Source organism: Pomacea canaliculata, linkage group LG5 (genome assembly GCF_003073045.1).
Source record: "Pomacea canaliculata isolate SZHN2017 linkage group LG5, ASM307304v1, whole genome shotgun sequence".
Taxonomy (NCBI): domain Eukaryota; kingdom Metazoa; phylum Mollusca; class Gastropoda; order Architaenioglossa; family Ampullariidae; genus Pomacea; species Pomacea canaliculata.
In genome coordinates, this window is record NC_037594.1 from 14947114 (window position 1) to 14961542 (window position 14429).

The following is a 14429-nucleotide window of genomic DNA, read 5'->3' on the forward strand; positions in this document are numbered from 1 at the left end:
ATGTATAAGTGAAAGCATTTTCCCGCCAAACCAACCAACCAGCCAGCTACAGAAGGGAAGTGAAAAGTGCATGCAGCAAGAGATCGAGAAGGCTGGAGAGAGCTATTATTAAGACTGTCAATATAAAATGTGTCCCTGGACAGTACATATATAGTCCTCTGGATGTTTATACAGGACATGGCCATACAGAGAGTCGCTCAGCTTGACAACAGCAAGGTAAGTTAGCACGATTAGATCGAGATGGTGTATAGCGATTGCCTGCATGGCGAGGCTTGGTTACACTTGTCCTGGATGTTTTGGAAGTGTGTAACCCGAGTAGCATTGGAAGACAGGACCCACATGGACCCCATATACCAGAATCCGGGGACCATATGCAAAACCTATATAAATACATCCATACCACAAGTGCCTTAAATAGTCTCACAGGGTCGCCATCGCAAAAGTTCAATACACTACTAAACATGACCCCTGACCGCTGATGTCCCTGAGCTGAGGGCTTATATGATGACTGTCAGCCGCGGACTTTTTCCCCCAGAAAAATGTTACGTCGCCTTGTGATTGGCCAGTTGCTCATGTGACTTAATCTCCAACCCATTTGGCTTTCCACACACACACACGGCTTTCTTTCGGGTTGTCGTCTGCTCGATTTGAAGACTTCATATACGACCCTTCATGGTACGAATAATTAGTAGATTTGATAAATATTACAAAAACATCATTTAAAAATTAACCATTAGATTATATATATTATAGGCTTTACAGCATACTGCGGAAATTTACGGTGATTCATGACAACGGTAAAATCACGAATATATATATACGTCCGTGATAAAGTCATAACACCTCGATCGATTGTTCCACTTTAAACATTAATGTAGAAAATGAGTTACAAAGACGCGTAAAATCGTTTTATAAACTAAAGCCTCACTTAACTGTGGATGTTTCTCTATGGAAATGTCACTGTTAACTAAAAATATTGCAACATCCTTTCCGTTCGCTTATGCGACTGCGTTAGTTTTAACATTCACGAAAATATCTATCTTTTTTACACTGAATCTTTTCTTTTATTTTCTTCCCCTATCGTAATTCCAATGTAAGGTAATTTGTATCATGTCAAATTCTGACTCCACAGAACATTGTTTGCACGATTATCTGCATCAGCAGCAACCATACAGCTTTATATCTATCACTACCCGACATTTGGTACAATCTCATCAATACCAGCATTTTAGTTATCATGTCGATTTAGATGACAAACACAACTAAGCCCTGTGAATCAGGTGTACCAATCAAGGAATATCCTGACTTTTTGGTATGTATTCTTTTATATTCAAACCTTATGAACACGTACGTGTACATTTCTTGTGATAAATTAATTGTTAATCCCAGAGAAAGACCTTTATAAAATACTTTTGCCGTATACCTTTTTCTTTGCACAAAACAATATATAATTGCCTCGCTCTATTTTTTTCGCACAGCAAACATATATCCGATGTTCATTTTGACTAGATCTATATGTGTATATATATATATCTCTGCATGGTTCCAAAAAATAAAAATAATAATAAATGCAAAATTTGTAAAACACATACTCACAATCCAAAGGAATATATGCTCTTAGCGCTTAAGAACAAGAACAAAACATAGACAGCAGACGAGGGACAGGGACACAAACAAATAACATATGAGCTATAAAAGAATGAATTACCGTACTAAACAAATTTATTAAATAAAATAATGAAAACACAAAGAGGAACAAAATGACAAGAACAAGAGCTGAGAGTAACATTATACTGCAAGGGGAAGGGTATGAAAAAGGACTAGCATTATGGAAAAAAAGTTTTTAATAATAATAATAAGTGGGAATTTATAAAGAGCAATATCTCAGCCAAACTTATTGCTGTGAACAATATCACAAAATAGTTACAAAGATATAGAACAAGTTAACAAAAAGTAAAAAGATGTAGAACAAAATCATAAAATAGTAACAAAGATGCAGACTAAAATCACAAAATAGTAACAAAGATGTAGAAGTATGAACAACGCGAGGACTCGCTGCGTTCCGACAGTAAAGGGCGATAACTGTACATTTAACGGTAAGTACGACTCCAGAGAATAAGGTTAGTAACATCAGGAGAATAATGGGAAGATATTGAGTAATCTTGAGAATATGAAGAGATGTTATCACATGAAACTGCAAAAGGCTGATCATCACTTCAGTTTACTCAATGTAGCTCAAGGTCGCTGCCGAAGCGAGTGAAGCGGGCGGAATGGAATCCAGCCAACAGATCTAAACAGTTTGCACTTCAGATAACATTATATACCGTCCTGTTGCAAACCAGAAGAGAAAGAAAACACAGCGGAAGCACATGTAAACATGAAGCTCCAACACTTTTATCCAAATCGAAGCAAGACAACAAAACATAAACAATATCAAGGAGAACAGATCCTCTCCGCTTGTTAGATGAAGGGACAGAACTCTCTCAAAACAATGGTTTTGAGTGGGAGACTGATGCTTTGTGTTGTCTTATTATTGCATAAAAACATTTCTTAACTCATTAATGAGAATTGTTGAAACAAAATTATGAGGAAGCGGTAATTGTTATTATGAATGTTTAAAATTGAACAAAAGGAAGATTTGAGAATTTATAAATTTTTAGAAATCAGCAGAATCACTCATAAAATAATTACTATTATTCGTTTAGCATTACTGCTATCTGCTTTTCAAGTTCTCATGCAGCAATAGCATTCAATTCAATTGTTGAATTATTGACAGGCCATCCTGAAGGACGGGGATATGTTTGCTGGTATTCGGCAATGGATGAAGGGAAGTTTAAGAGTGAAATAAGACTGCCCATCACTACTACAAAAGATGCAATAGAGCTTGGTTTGACCAACACACACCAAAAAAGTCCCAGATTACATGGCCCCTTAAATCAACTCCCCGAGTTGCTGGGAAAGGAACCGTACTGAAAACCTATTACAGGTGTCAGTACAACACTTTACCAAGAAATAATCAAACAGCAGATGATGAAGCCAAACTCCAAAAATACAAATTGCCCAGCTTACATGACCTTGACAGTCAAAGGAACTACCATGTAAGTTCTGTCTTTCAATATCAGTGTTACTTTGTGTATGTTTAGAGTATACGATGCCATACATCTGTCATATCATATCTACTTCAGTTTTATTCAACCTTTTTTGTGGTTTTACAATATATATACACGTAGCTAACTATTTTGTTCCAGGAAAAAAGGCAGTGACCATCATTTGCCAGCTCTGCTGATAATTGTGCGCATTGAGCATATGCATAATCATCCAATCGCAGCCAATGTCAGAGTAATGCAGCACCGGGATGTCTCAGAGGACACAATTCAGAAAATCAAAAGATTTGTTTGCTAGAGGATATACTCCAGCATCTGCTCTCAACATGCACAAATTTAATCTTCACATGGAGCACACAGCCAATTACATGTATTGGACCTCTGACCGTTCACTTTGTACAAACTTGTGTTTTGTTTACAGGTAAGTAAAGTCTCATATAACAATATATTAAGTGCTGCCCTCATTCAGTAGGCATTGAATGTGCTGCTTTCCTATGTTGCAACGCTCATGGTTAGACTTTCCAATAAGGTCATTTTTCAGTTTTCTGTTGGAGAGAAGCGATGTATATGTGATCCAATTAAATGTAGGAACTAATCATAGATCAGAAGATAAACACCAAAACGGTAATTTTTCCTGACAGACCGTTTGGTACTAATTTTATTTAATTTTCCACTAGAAGTGATGTTCACTCATTTCCATTTTTAGTTTGAACGTTAGTCCATGAAACAATGCAGCCCGTAATTGGTCTCGTGGGCGCCTGCTCGCAGGTTTGCACCCTCGCAGGAAGGCTTGGCTGCACCCGGGAGCACAGTAGGGTCACGTGTCCATGTGCTGACAGGGTGATGGCGAAGGGTAGACGGGGGGACCGTTGGGGACCTGGGACCTCGATGTAATGGCGCGGGCGTCGACAGACGATCGAGTAGAAGGAGATGGAGACGAAGGAAAAAGTAAAAAAAAAAAAAAAAAGAATTCTGCGAGCCTGCAGAGAAAGCAGTCCATACAATTCTCTCCCACAAAACTCCTCCTCCAAGTCCCTCTCCACGCTACGTGTTTCTAAAGTAAACATGTCTTTTTTCTCAAAACTTTTAAACCTAAATTCCAAACACAAAAAAAAAAAACAAAAAAAACGGGTGCACACCACATGCTCCGCGACGCGGACATCACATGGCACACTTTAAACAGTTCAGCATAATCACTTTCGCAAAACACATTTACTCGCCCTCACGCGCACTTCCACTCACCGATCAGGGCTTCTACCGACTAAATAAATGCGCAACCCAAAAAATGAAAGTCCACTCACCCAAATTGAACGACCAGTCACCAAGAACTGAGCGCGCGGGAAGTAAAAGGTGAAAGAAAGGGTGGATAAAGGTGAAGGAGAGGGGGTTACTGTCCGGTCACGAAGAGAAGAGGCCTGCGAGCAGCTGACTGGTGACGACAAGCGCCGAGGGCCCTTGTTCTAGCCAGACGGATAAGGTTATACAAGGACGAGACGAAGTGAAAAGTCGCTTGATTACCCCCATCCGCGCGCGCACACCCAGCGACAGGCCAGTCAAGTTCGGGAAGCACATGAACAAAACAATCGCCGACACGCGACATTGAGATGTCCGCGTAATCTTAGGACTATTTATGTATACCATTCCATTTTCTGCTGAAGTTTATTTGTGAATGGGTGCAAGAATAATTTACCAGTAGCGTCACTTGAATGTGCACAGACGCAACATTATTCCAATATATCTTCAACATTCGAGCTAATCTGGCTAATAATAACAACAACAACAGGAACACTAATTCTCTCTAGTGGTGCATAATGCTGCTTTGTTGTAGAAGTTCAAGCGTGGTACCAATTTATGAAGTGTACCATAAAATAGATCGAGATCCATTGAATGCAGCGCGCATGTTTGCAGTTTTCTTTTTCGATATCTTTTAAATCATTCCGCTTTTTGTTATTGTTAATGATCTCATTCATTTTCATGTAGTCAAACTGGTCTTTGTGTATCTTTTTATGAAAAGGAAGTAGCGATCGACTGATTCAGCCTGTTGCTATGGATACGGAAGTATTTTAGTATTACTAAATCACATTTAAAAAAATGAATTTAGTAAAGTTTGCTAACACATAGTAAACATAACCGTGCAGGTTGAGTAAATGTTCCACGTTTTGGCGTTAGAATACTCTACTGTTTGGAATTGTGTGGACACTAAGCCATTCACACCCTACTTTTATTGCTCTGTCCCTTCATTTCGTTCGCACAGACCATTTTTGTCTCATTTCTCTTATACCTTCCGCATCTTTCGTTCTTTTTCTCACACAAGTACCCCGAATGCACTTTCTCTGCTTCATTCTCTCCCTCTTTCTGTTTCTGTACTATTTGTTTTTTAAGTGGTAATCCTTCTATTCATTAGTCGGAGCGTTTAGTCGAGGTGAACTCACGCTAGCGCGTCCGACCATCTACTGGTCCCACAGTGAACACCCTGTTCACTCATTCACATTAGTCACATAGCCTGTCTTTGCTTTCCACGACTCGGCCGCCTTCATCGCAACCATAAAACGCCATTTTCGCCATGGTGTCATGTCAGGCGACGACCAAACTGCGTGCGCTTCACCGATTGACGATCTTGAGCAGGTGGTTCCGGGCCGGCCTTTGCCCAGGTCTGCTATAGAGACTAGGTTGCGTACGAAGTCGTTCGTCTTTCACTGTAGGTAACCCGGAGGAGTGTCCTGAAACCTATTACACCGAACGCCTGAACCCGCTGCTCCATCATTTCCCTCTTTCATTCTCTCCTTAATACATTTTCGTAAAAAGTACACAAAACGCGTATTAACCCTTAGACAGCAGCTTTACTGAAGACAAACAGAAGGCGTACAATAAAGTCGATAATTTGGAAGGAAACATTTTATTAGATTTAAAAGAAGCTCAAAATAACAGCAAGGCATTAACAATAAACATTGTTAAGTAGCTATATAACACAGTCCATTCTTTATTGTAATTTTCTGTAAAATCAGTAGTGACCGAAGAGCAGCGAATCCGTCTTATCCTCTTCGTCCTCAGCTGTGCAAAACAAACAACGAGGCACGAGTTAGATAAACATTTAGCAAGCCGCTAGGAAAAGGAAATAATAGAAACTAGTTTGGAGCTCGCGCGCGCGCACACACACATACACAGGGAAGTTCTCACGCGCACACATGCAGATTTGTATGCATACGCCACATCCTTACTAAAGATGGAACAGCTAGGACACTTTCGAGTGATGCGGCAGAGGCTCTCACCAGGAACTCACTTTGGTCAAGAGTGACCGCACGGCGAGACGTTACAGTTGCACGATAACAGGATGGGGATGGAGTGCACACGCAGAGATCCGTCGGGACATTTCAGATCAATCTGATCGAGACGAGACACGCTTGCGCTACAGCAGCGACACTCTGCTTGCGCCAAGGTGGACGTGGCGTAGTTCACCTGGTGCTTGGAGGGTTCGCATTCACCCTCGCAGTACTCCACAACGTGCTTCTCCACACTGACACAGCCATCCACGGTGATGTTGACCGCGGGCTTGCGTTTGAGTTCGCATTTCTTTGGTATGCACTGAAGCGGGCAGCAGGTGTCGTTAGTGAATTCTAGTCGATGAGTCGTCTGCACAAAGAGAAAGCAACATTAATACAACAGCATCACCAAACCCCAAACAAATCAAACGAAATCGCATAAAAATCCCCAAACAAAACACGTTTTCGTCTTCTCACACGTCCATAGAGTAATCAGACAACTGATGTATTTAAAAATTGATTTTAAAAAACACAAAGCGTCTACACTTTACAATACATATAGAAGTAAGCGCCAATAGCATATTCTATATTTCGAAATTTTTCCGTTACTGCTCGCTGATGTACACTGTCTCCGGTGAGATGGCGCTTCAGGGAATGACCCCGCGTGCGTGTGCGTGTGTGAGCGAGAGTAATGCGACAAGCGTATAATGAATTCTTATTGGAATTCTTGAAAGTTTTAGGGACGCAACCCACCAGATTACAGTTTGTGACGTCAGGACATTCTTTAGGCGAAGGTAAGATATGACCGCTACAGCACTGGCATTTGCTACAGTTTCCGCAGTCCCATTCCTTGCCTTCCTGCAGAAAAGAAATGAGTAAGAGAAATGTCAGTCGTTAGACAACACGCATTTAAAGGACTTGTAGTTTCTCCAAGTTAAAATGAGTACTTTTATTAATCTTCGTTTGTTTTGGTTTTTTTTTTTGTTTTGTTTTTTTTTTGCCACCATACATTGTACACATTGTGTAACTATAGCGATTTCTGAGTCTGGAAATTTCCTGTTGTTAATTCACTTTCAAATTGAAACAATGGGGACTTTGTCCAGAAAAGGAATGCGTGAAAAGGCAAATCATATATTCCGAAGACGATAAAACTTTATGCGAGGGACTATAAAAGGTGTTGGACCATATCAGGGTGCAGAAAGATATTTTGTTTAAAAAAACAAAAATCAAAACTGGCGGCGGACGTGCAAAAGTGGACAAGGAAGGCCTCTGATTTAACCACTTACTTCATAATGCTCTCCATTGTAGATACAATGCCTGCACTCTTCAAACGTCACGCACGCGGAGCCGTTGTAGTACATGTTTCCAGGACACACACAGCCAGAATGAGGCTTAATGTTGCACGACGGGTCGGGGAACATGTCCGCGCAGGTCTTGTGGCACAATGAGTAGTTGCTGTATACGAGGCCTTCACCGCATTCTGCAGATAATATCAACATATGCACGAGTCAGGTGGCATTTGGAACAAGGGATGAGCTCATCTAGGTGTCGTAGGAAATGGCTATCGTCATTTCTCCGTGAGTTCTCACAGGACCAGATTATAAGTCAAAGGTCAAAACAAGCACGTTGGGGTCTAAATATATTTAGTACAGTTTGAAAAACGTGACTAGGAAATTTTGTTTGGTGAATTATGTGCAAACGATAATGATATTTTTTTAATCGTCTAAGAACTTATAAACAATATTAACGTTGTTTAAACGACAATAACAGCGATGCAAATATTTAATTAACGTGCATTTTGAGTTAGCACAGAAAAGGCATTTTTTTTTCTTTTGTTTCAAGTATATAAAAGAAGGTGTATATACCACATGGGCCCAGGAAGCACTGCATTGTTTCCGTAATCTTGATACCCGCACAATCTCCGGTTGACCGCGAGCGCTCCTGCGAGCCCCAGCCGCAGTCGGTTTGAAGGTCGTTCTTGCAAGGGGACCAGTCGCTCCACTCTGAAGGACTGATGGTGTCACCTGACAAAAGAAAAAGAACCATGGGAACATTGGAATTTTCCAATCTATGTTAGAGCTGCTGAGTAACTTTCCAAGTGTCATTGACTAACCCTTCTGTTTGTTGTATTGCTTCTTGTTATTTTACTACTGCTGCTGCTGCCGCTGTTGTTGTTGGAACCGAAAGCGACACATTCTAACATATTATAAATTTTGCTTTGTTTTATATTTCGAGGCTTTTTGCAAGTTATTATTTCAATACTGTCAACACCAGCGGCAATGTTACTAAATAGAAGACCGATCCAGATTCACGAACTGACGGGAAATGAACGTGAGCTCTGCTAACTCATTAATTAGTGAGATTAAAATAGACACTGCAGTGACTACCAGGACTGAGACGTCAGAATAGGTTGACAATCTAATACTTACACATACAGTCGCCGCAAGGCTCGAATTCATAAACGTTGGTGTTCTGACAGTCTCTGGCGGTCCGATCGTCTAGGAAGATCTTGCTACGTTGACGCTGCCCTCCATCACAGGTGACCGAGCAATCACCCCATGGTCCCCACTGGAACACGCTGCAGCCTGTAAGGTAGAATAATGCACTGTTCAGAACACATTTTCTTCTAGTACAGTTTAAGACCTGAAGTGATGATGTAAACACACTTACAAATGAGTTTCCGACCATTTGTATCCCTACCACCACTCCACTTTTTTAAACTGACGCCAGGTGTGAATTTTTTTCTAAAGTTATTAAAGTAGTAAAACATAACCATGTGCTCTCTTCATTAACAGACAAATAGGAACATTCGTTGTAGTTTAACTCAGCAGTATTGTAGCTACATCTTTCTCTGATTATAAATCTTTGTGTTGTACTTTTGTAAAGCGTATTGAGGTCGCTGCCTCAGGAAGAAGAACTGATATTATTCTCACATCATGCCTTTTAAAAATGACCCAAAACTCAAAATTAAAACTCTGACATAGTGTTGATATAGGAACCAATAGGAAAACGCGTATAAAATGCAAGTTGTTTAGGGAAGCCCAATCCTCTTCACTCTCAGCCAATTCTGTCCAAAACTCTGCATATTTTCATTTCAGGATCATTAGTCTAAATTAAATCTGTAACAGCTTCCAAAACCAATCAGTGACGCACAAGGTTGGTTGCTGCACGGTTGCACGTCCACAGCCTTCCCTTCGCAGTTTTTACCACCGCACTTGGGTTGGCTGCATGAGCGACAGCGGGTGTGATTGTAATCTCGGCAGCTGGTGGTACCCACGCACAAGCTCCAGTCACCCCAGGGGCTCCAGTTTCCATCCACTAGAGACACAGACATCGGTATATCACTTAATTCTTGATGGTCAGTCATGTGGCAGCCAGTCACCGATCCCAGAGACTAATCATCTAAACAAAGACGATCTGCTCAACGCGAGACACACCTAGACACTAAAAGTCAGTCGATCTGTCGGTCTGGTCGGTGAGTCTGTACCGACAAAAGAATCAACGAAAGATTTATTCCCAATGGACGACAACAAGTATTTTACACCGGAACAAACCGGCATCAGCATTCTTTAGCTTTGGCTTAACAAAAGCTTACCAGCTGTAGATTGGTCCCAATAGCAGCTTTCCACCCCTTCGAGACACTCACTATAGAAATAAAGTAAAATCACTTTTAACGAGGAATACATTTGAACAATACTTTCGTTTTACAGTAACCATTGTCGTTTGACAACGAGCTTGCTACATTTATTTGTCAAATCATGATTTCATTAATATTATATGAGACTAGTTTGTATTACTTTTTACTAGCATTACCAAATCTCGCATTCGTTGCGTGGTGAGCGGTACTTGGTTCCGTTTTCGTGGGTGACTCCATCGACCACGCAGACACATTTGCCCTTACAGGGACGTGTCTCAATATCTTCTGATGGGCAGTGAGAGTTAATAGGCAGCCTGTAAAAATAACATGACAAAATCGGTGACAATAGGTCCTTCGCTTAAATTACCTACTTTACAGGCAATTTCACTATAGTTTTCATGGCGTCTGTAAACGCGTCGTTCTACGATGACTAAAAATTCGGCATACTAATGTAACGATATATGGGAAACAACCACCTATACAACAGATTAGTTAAAAAATTTCTCGAGATAATGTGTTCTGTATATTACTTCCTTTAATGTTTTTAAATATAAACAGCTCATTAAAACTTGGTTCCCAGCTGTCTACTGGATCCGTACACGGACGTCTGATGGTCAGCAATAGCGAGGTTAGTCTGGTCATTCGGAATATACTTTCACGAAGAATTTTTTAAAACATTGGCAGTGACATCTATCCAAGCGTACTCTTGAATTAACAGAAAATTGTTTCTTCATTAATTGATCGATATAGTTTTATTTGAAATGGTGACTTTGCATTCATGTGACTTGAGATGTGATTGTCAAAGCACGTGGCAGTACTAATAACGACGGCGTGTTCTTTTGATTCGCCGAAGCAGTGACACGGATTCTACATCAATAATTTACCAGCTGCATGTTTTCTGTGGGACTTAAGAAGCAACGAAGTAAACGAAACAATGCTAATACATGCAATGGGAACTGTTTTTGTGAAAGCGGCTTTGACATATATATATATCCCTAGTGGGGACTGAAGACAACCGGATCATTTGAAAAGTTCCAAGTTAGGAAACAGATACTTAGTAAAGGTCTCCACAAAATTCAGACAAGTAAGTGAAATTTTATTTTTTATTTTCTTTAAACACATTGAAAACTATTTTATTGTGGTTTTAAAATGCAGCTCTGTTTGTTTTTGCGCAAATGAGTTTTCACCTGCAAAATCGCCAGTCTCTCGATGAAATTCGCTATGCAAAACATGAAATCGGCCCAATAATTATGATAAACTGTGCAAAATAAAGACAAAATATATTTGTAAAGTGACTGTTCCTCTCCATTAATATGTTGGGTATACTTTTATTCTTGTGTAGTTTAGAGCTTGATCATTATGTAGACCGATTTCTCAACTTCTCAATATCTCAGTTTGTTAGACAAGTTCCAGTTACGAACTCTGACCTCTTTCGAGACTGAGTTCCGTTGCCACAGTTGACGCTGCAGTCTGACCACCGCGTCCAGTCGCCGTACACACAGCCTGGGAAAACAAAGAAGGTGGAAAGCTAATGGTGCTTTAGCGCACACACTAAAAGATCGTGTAATCTTACTAAGATTACCTTGTAATAATAGCATCATTCCTTTTACGGCATAATTGAACAGCTTTATTACAAATCAGCAAATGGTACATACATAGAAAATCTTATTAATGTTTCGGAATAATCACTAATAAACAATATTTAATTCTAAAATATCTGTATACTTTATTAGGGATTCGCAGAATAAAGGATCCCAGTGCAAATAAATAAGAGGATATCGACACTTTTTACGATTAGATGATAGAGATATTTTTTTAAAGATTACTCGAGAATCTCCAGAAAAAAATGACAGATTTAAAGTAGCTTCTAACGGGAAACACGACATTACTAGGTGACTTTATTGATACAGTGCTTTTGTACTAATATGTTGTACTAATATATTGTCACCCGCCACGACAGAATGAGTCTTAAGTCGCGCAGTTTCTTATTACAGAGTAAAGCGCAGAAAAGGTGTTCTAGATTCTGAAAACTATTTTTTATCAAAATACACTGCCGTGTACCCCTTTAAGAAAACTATATTTCCCTGTTACTATTTCGGTTGTGTGCCTGTGTGCTATGAATACATTTATATTTCTGTACAAGATACACTCTCATGCTGAATAGAATTGAGACAGGTTATGTAAGTAATTTATGTGGGGTTACTAAGATATAGAGACAACGTTCTAAGAAATATGTTGATATGTACTCACATCCAGGTATTTCTGAACAGAAGTACCCTGCCTCGTTACACTGACTGAAAGGAAAGTGGAATTTGCTAGAAAACACTATTTTCCCAAATAAATTTCATCACACAATTTCAATGGCTCCTCCTAATCTTCCCACCGTACAATGCACAAAAGGGCATTCGCGCACACATACGCAGTCTCATAACACAGTAAAAACTCAACATGCAAAAAAGGACAAATGTCAGACTCATCAGAAAAACGCTCATCTTACTTACCATTGCAGACATATATCCGGGTAGCTCACATTGAAACCGAATGGATACCAAGTATTGTTTTTGCCTGGGCAGGGGCACATGGTTTCGTTAACACATACACCATCGTTGTCCTCTCGCATGCCCTCTGGGCACACGCACCGCTCATCGCACTCCTTGGACACGGTTACGCAGTCAGGGTCACGGTAGTAGCGGCAGGTGTGCTTACATTCATCATAACACTCTTTGTGCGGGCAGACTGTACAGCGGAAAGAGCGGGAACACATCAATCGCATTACAAATTTAAACCCTCCAATAAATGAGTCATCTATACCTGCTGTTAGCCAAATATTTCCTTAAGTCTGTATCCTTTCAATGGACGCAACTACGCCAACGTTAAATGGTTATTTCAAGGATAGTAATCTCGTGCCTTGTGTCTGACGCAGTAGCTCAAAAGCGGAACAAGCTAACCTTTCTGTCTTCTCTTCCCAGAGTGGCTCAGGTTATTGTCCTTTTCCCCCGTTCTGTGTGCAGTCATTGTTTTAAAATTTAAAACGTGTATAATTATCATTTGTCCCTAATAATAAGTCGCGTCATGTCTGTCAAAGCATACATTTGAATAACTTACCTGTGGTAAGCGGAGTAGTAGTAGTTATCAGCGACGTGGTACTCGTCGGACAGCCACATGAACGGATCTGAGTTTGCTCAGCGGAGGAGCAGTTACAGGATGGATTGTAGATGTCGCAGGTTCGTTTACGCGTGGAGGTGGTGTTGCAGGTATTTACCGGGCATGGAGACCAGTCAGTCCACGGTGACCGGCAAAGAGGTGTAGCTGTTTACAGGTAAAACGCACGCGTGCACACACGCACAGACACAGGTGTACGCACGCAAGCACACACGAAACAGATGTTAGCACTATAAACTGACAGTATAGAAATCACAGGACGAAGAAAGTCCAAACTACATTTACTGCAGGTGCAAGACCTGTAACCTGCTAAACTGTAGTCGAGCGATCACTACTATTACAGGGATGAGCTAAATACCTTGGAGAGGTTAGCTGTAGTAAATAAGAACGAACGAACAAATGGCGACAGAAAGCAGAAGAGAAAATAACGGCTGGTACTGCATGCTTCAGTCTCTGTGGATTTCTATACAGAAAGTTAGGTCTTCTAAGCTTGCTCTATGCTCACTCGGAGTGATCGTCGTGGTAGTAAGTGTGAAGGGACTCAATGTAGTGCAGGGAGGACACTGGCGAACTTCCGTGTCGTTGGTGCAGTAGGCGGGGGCTCCTTGCATGGAGTTGTCCACGCGTCTGCGTGTCTGCGTGGGAGTGTAACAAGTGCACGGTGTCCACGGTGACCACGGCAAGCACTCACAGCTCTTTACTACGCACATGAATGTTCCATTGTCGTAGCACATACTGCACAAGTGAAAACGAAGAAATGTATGCAAATACTGACACTCATATTCCTATGCCATCAAGTAATTCTGTTGTAGGTCTGAATGAACCATACAAATCTTCACTTTTTCCCAAAGTACAATTTCAATTGCAAATTGAGCACAGCAAACTTACAGATTCTCTCTAAAGTCAAATTTTGGTTAATGTAGCTTTTACCAACCTGACAAAGTGAATATCTCCTTGACACTAATCAAAGTTTTTAAGTTAAAAACCTGTACTGTTTGGATCTAAGGATTCTATTTTTTATTAATAGCACAAATATTGGGCTATTTGAGACAAAAAGCTTGATGCAAGAATGTTTTGATACTTAGCATCAAAATACCCAATATTAATTTAACCCATTAACTGCCATGATCCCCATTTGGGAGTCAGGTACATCAGGTACTTCAACCCATCTAGTAACGCCATCTGACAGTCGCATAGAAATACAGAATACTCATGTCATCGATGAGGGTCTTGCCGGTGAAAAACAACCTACAGTGATCACGTGCT

At 40.5% G+C, this 14429-nt stretch overlaps 1 protein-coding gene and 1 long non-coding RNA gene across 2 annotated transcripts in view; one reads left to right on the forward strand and one right to left on the reverse strand.

Annotated features, from left to right (window-relative positions):
* Nucleotides 1-81: 81 nt before the first annotated feature.
* On the forward strand, nucleotides 82-3099 carry LOC112564754. The gene is made up of 2 exons (XR_003099261.1): nucleotides 82-216; nucleotides 2777-3099. It is a non-coding gene; the product is annotated as an uncharacterized LOC112564754 (long non-coding RNA).
* Nucleotides 3100-5924: 2825 nt separating this feature from the next.
* The window catches only part of LOC112564005, a 72930-nt gene continuing 64425 nt past the window's right edge, over nucleotides 5925-14429 (reverse strand). Inside the window, exons 52-65 of the mRNA XM_025238513.1 lie at nucleotides 13669-13898; nucleotides 13107-13310; nucleotides 12503-12737; nucleotides 12252-12295; nucleotides 11429-11504; nucleotides 10178-10315; nucleotides 9960-10009; nucleotides 9518-9682; nucleotides 8794-8949; nucleotides 8230-8388; nucleotides 7651-7844; nucleotides 7118-7222; nucleotides 6385-6734; nucleotides 5925-6155 (exon numbers count right to left, since the gene is read on the reverse strand). Coding sequence (XP_025094298.1) covers nucleotides 6390-6734; nucleotides 7118-7222; nucleotides 7651-7844; nucleotides 8230-8388; nucleotides 8794-8949; nucleotides 9518-9682; nucleotides 9960-10009; nucleotides 10178-10315; nucleotides 11429-11504; nucleotides 12252-12295; nucleotides 12503-12737; nucleotides 13107-13310; nucleotides 13669-13898 — 2101 coding nt within the window. The 3' untranslated portion in view covers nucleotides 5925-6155; nucleotides 6385-6389. The remainder of the gene's footprint in view (nucleotides 6156-6384; nucleotides 6735-7117; nucleotides 7223-7650; nucleotides 7845-8229; nucleotides 8389-8793; nucleotides 8950-9517; nucleotides 9683-9959; nucleotides 10010-10177; nucleotides 10316-11428; nucleotides 11505-12251; nucleotides 12296-12502; nucleotides 12738-13106; nucleotides 13311-13668; nucleotides 13899-14429) is intronic.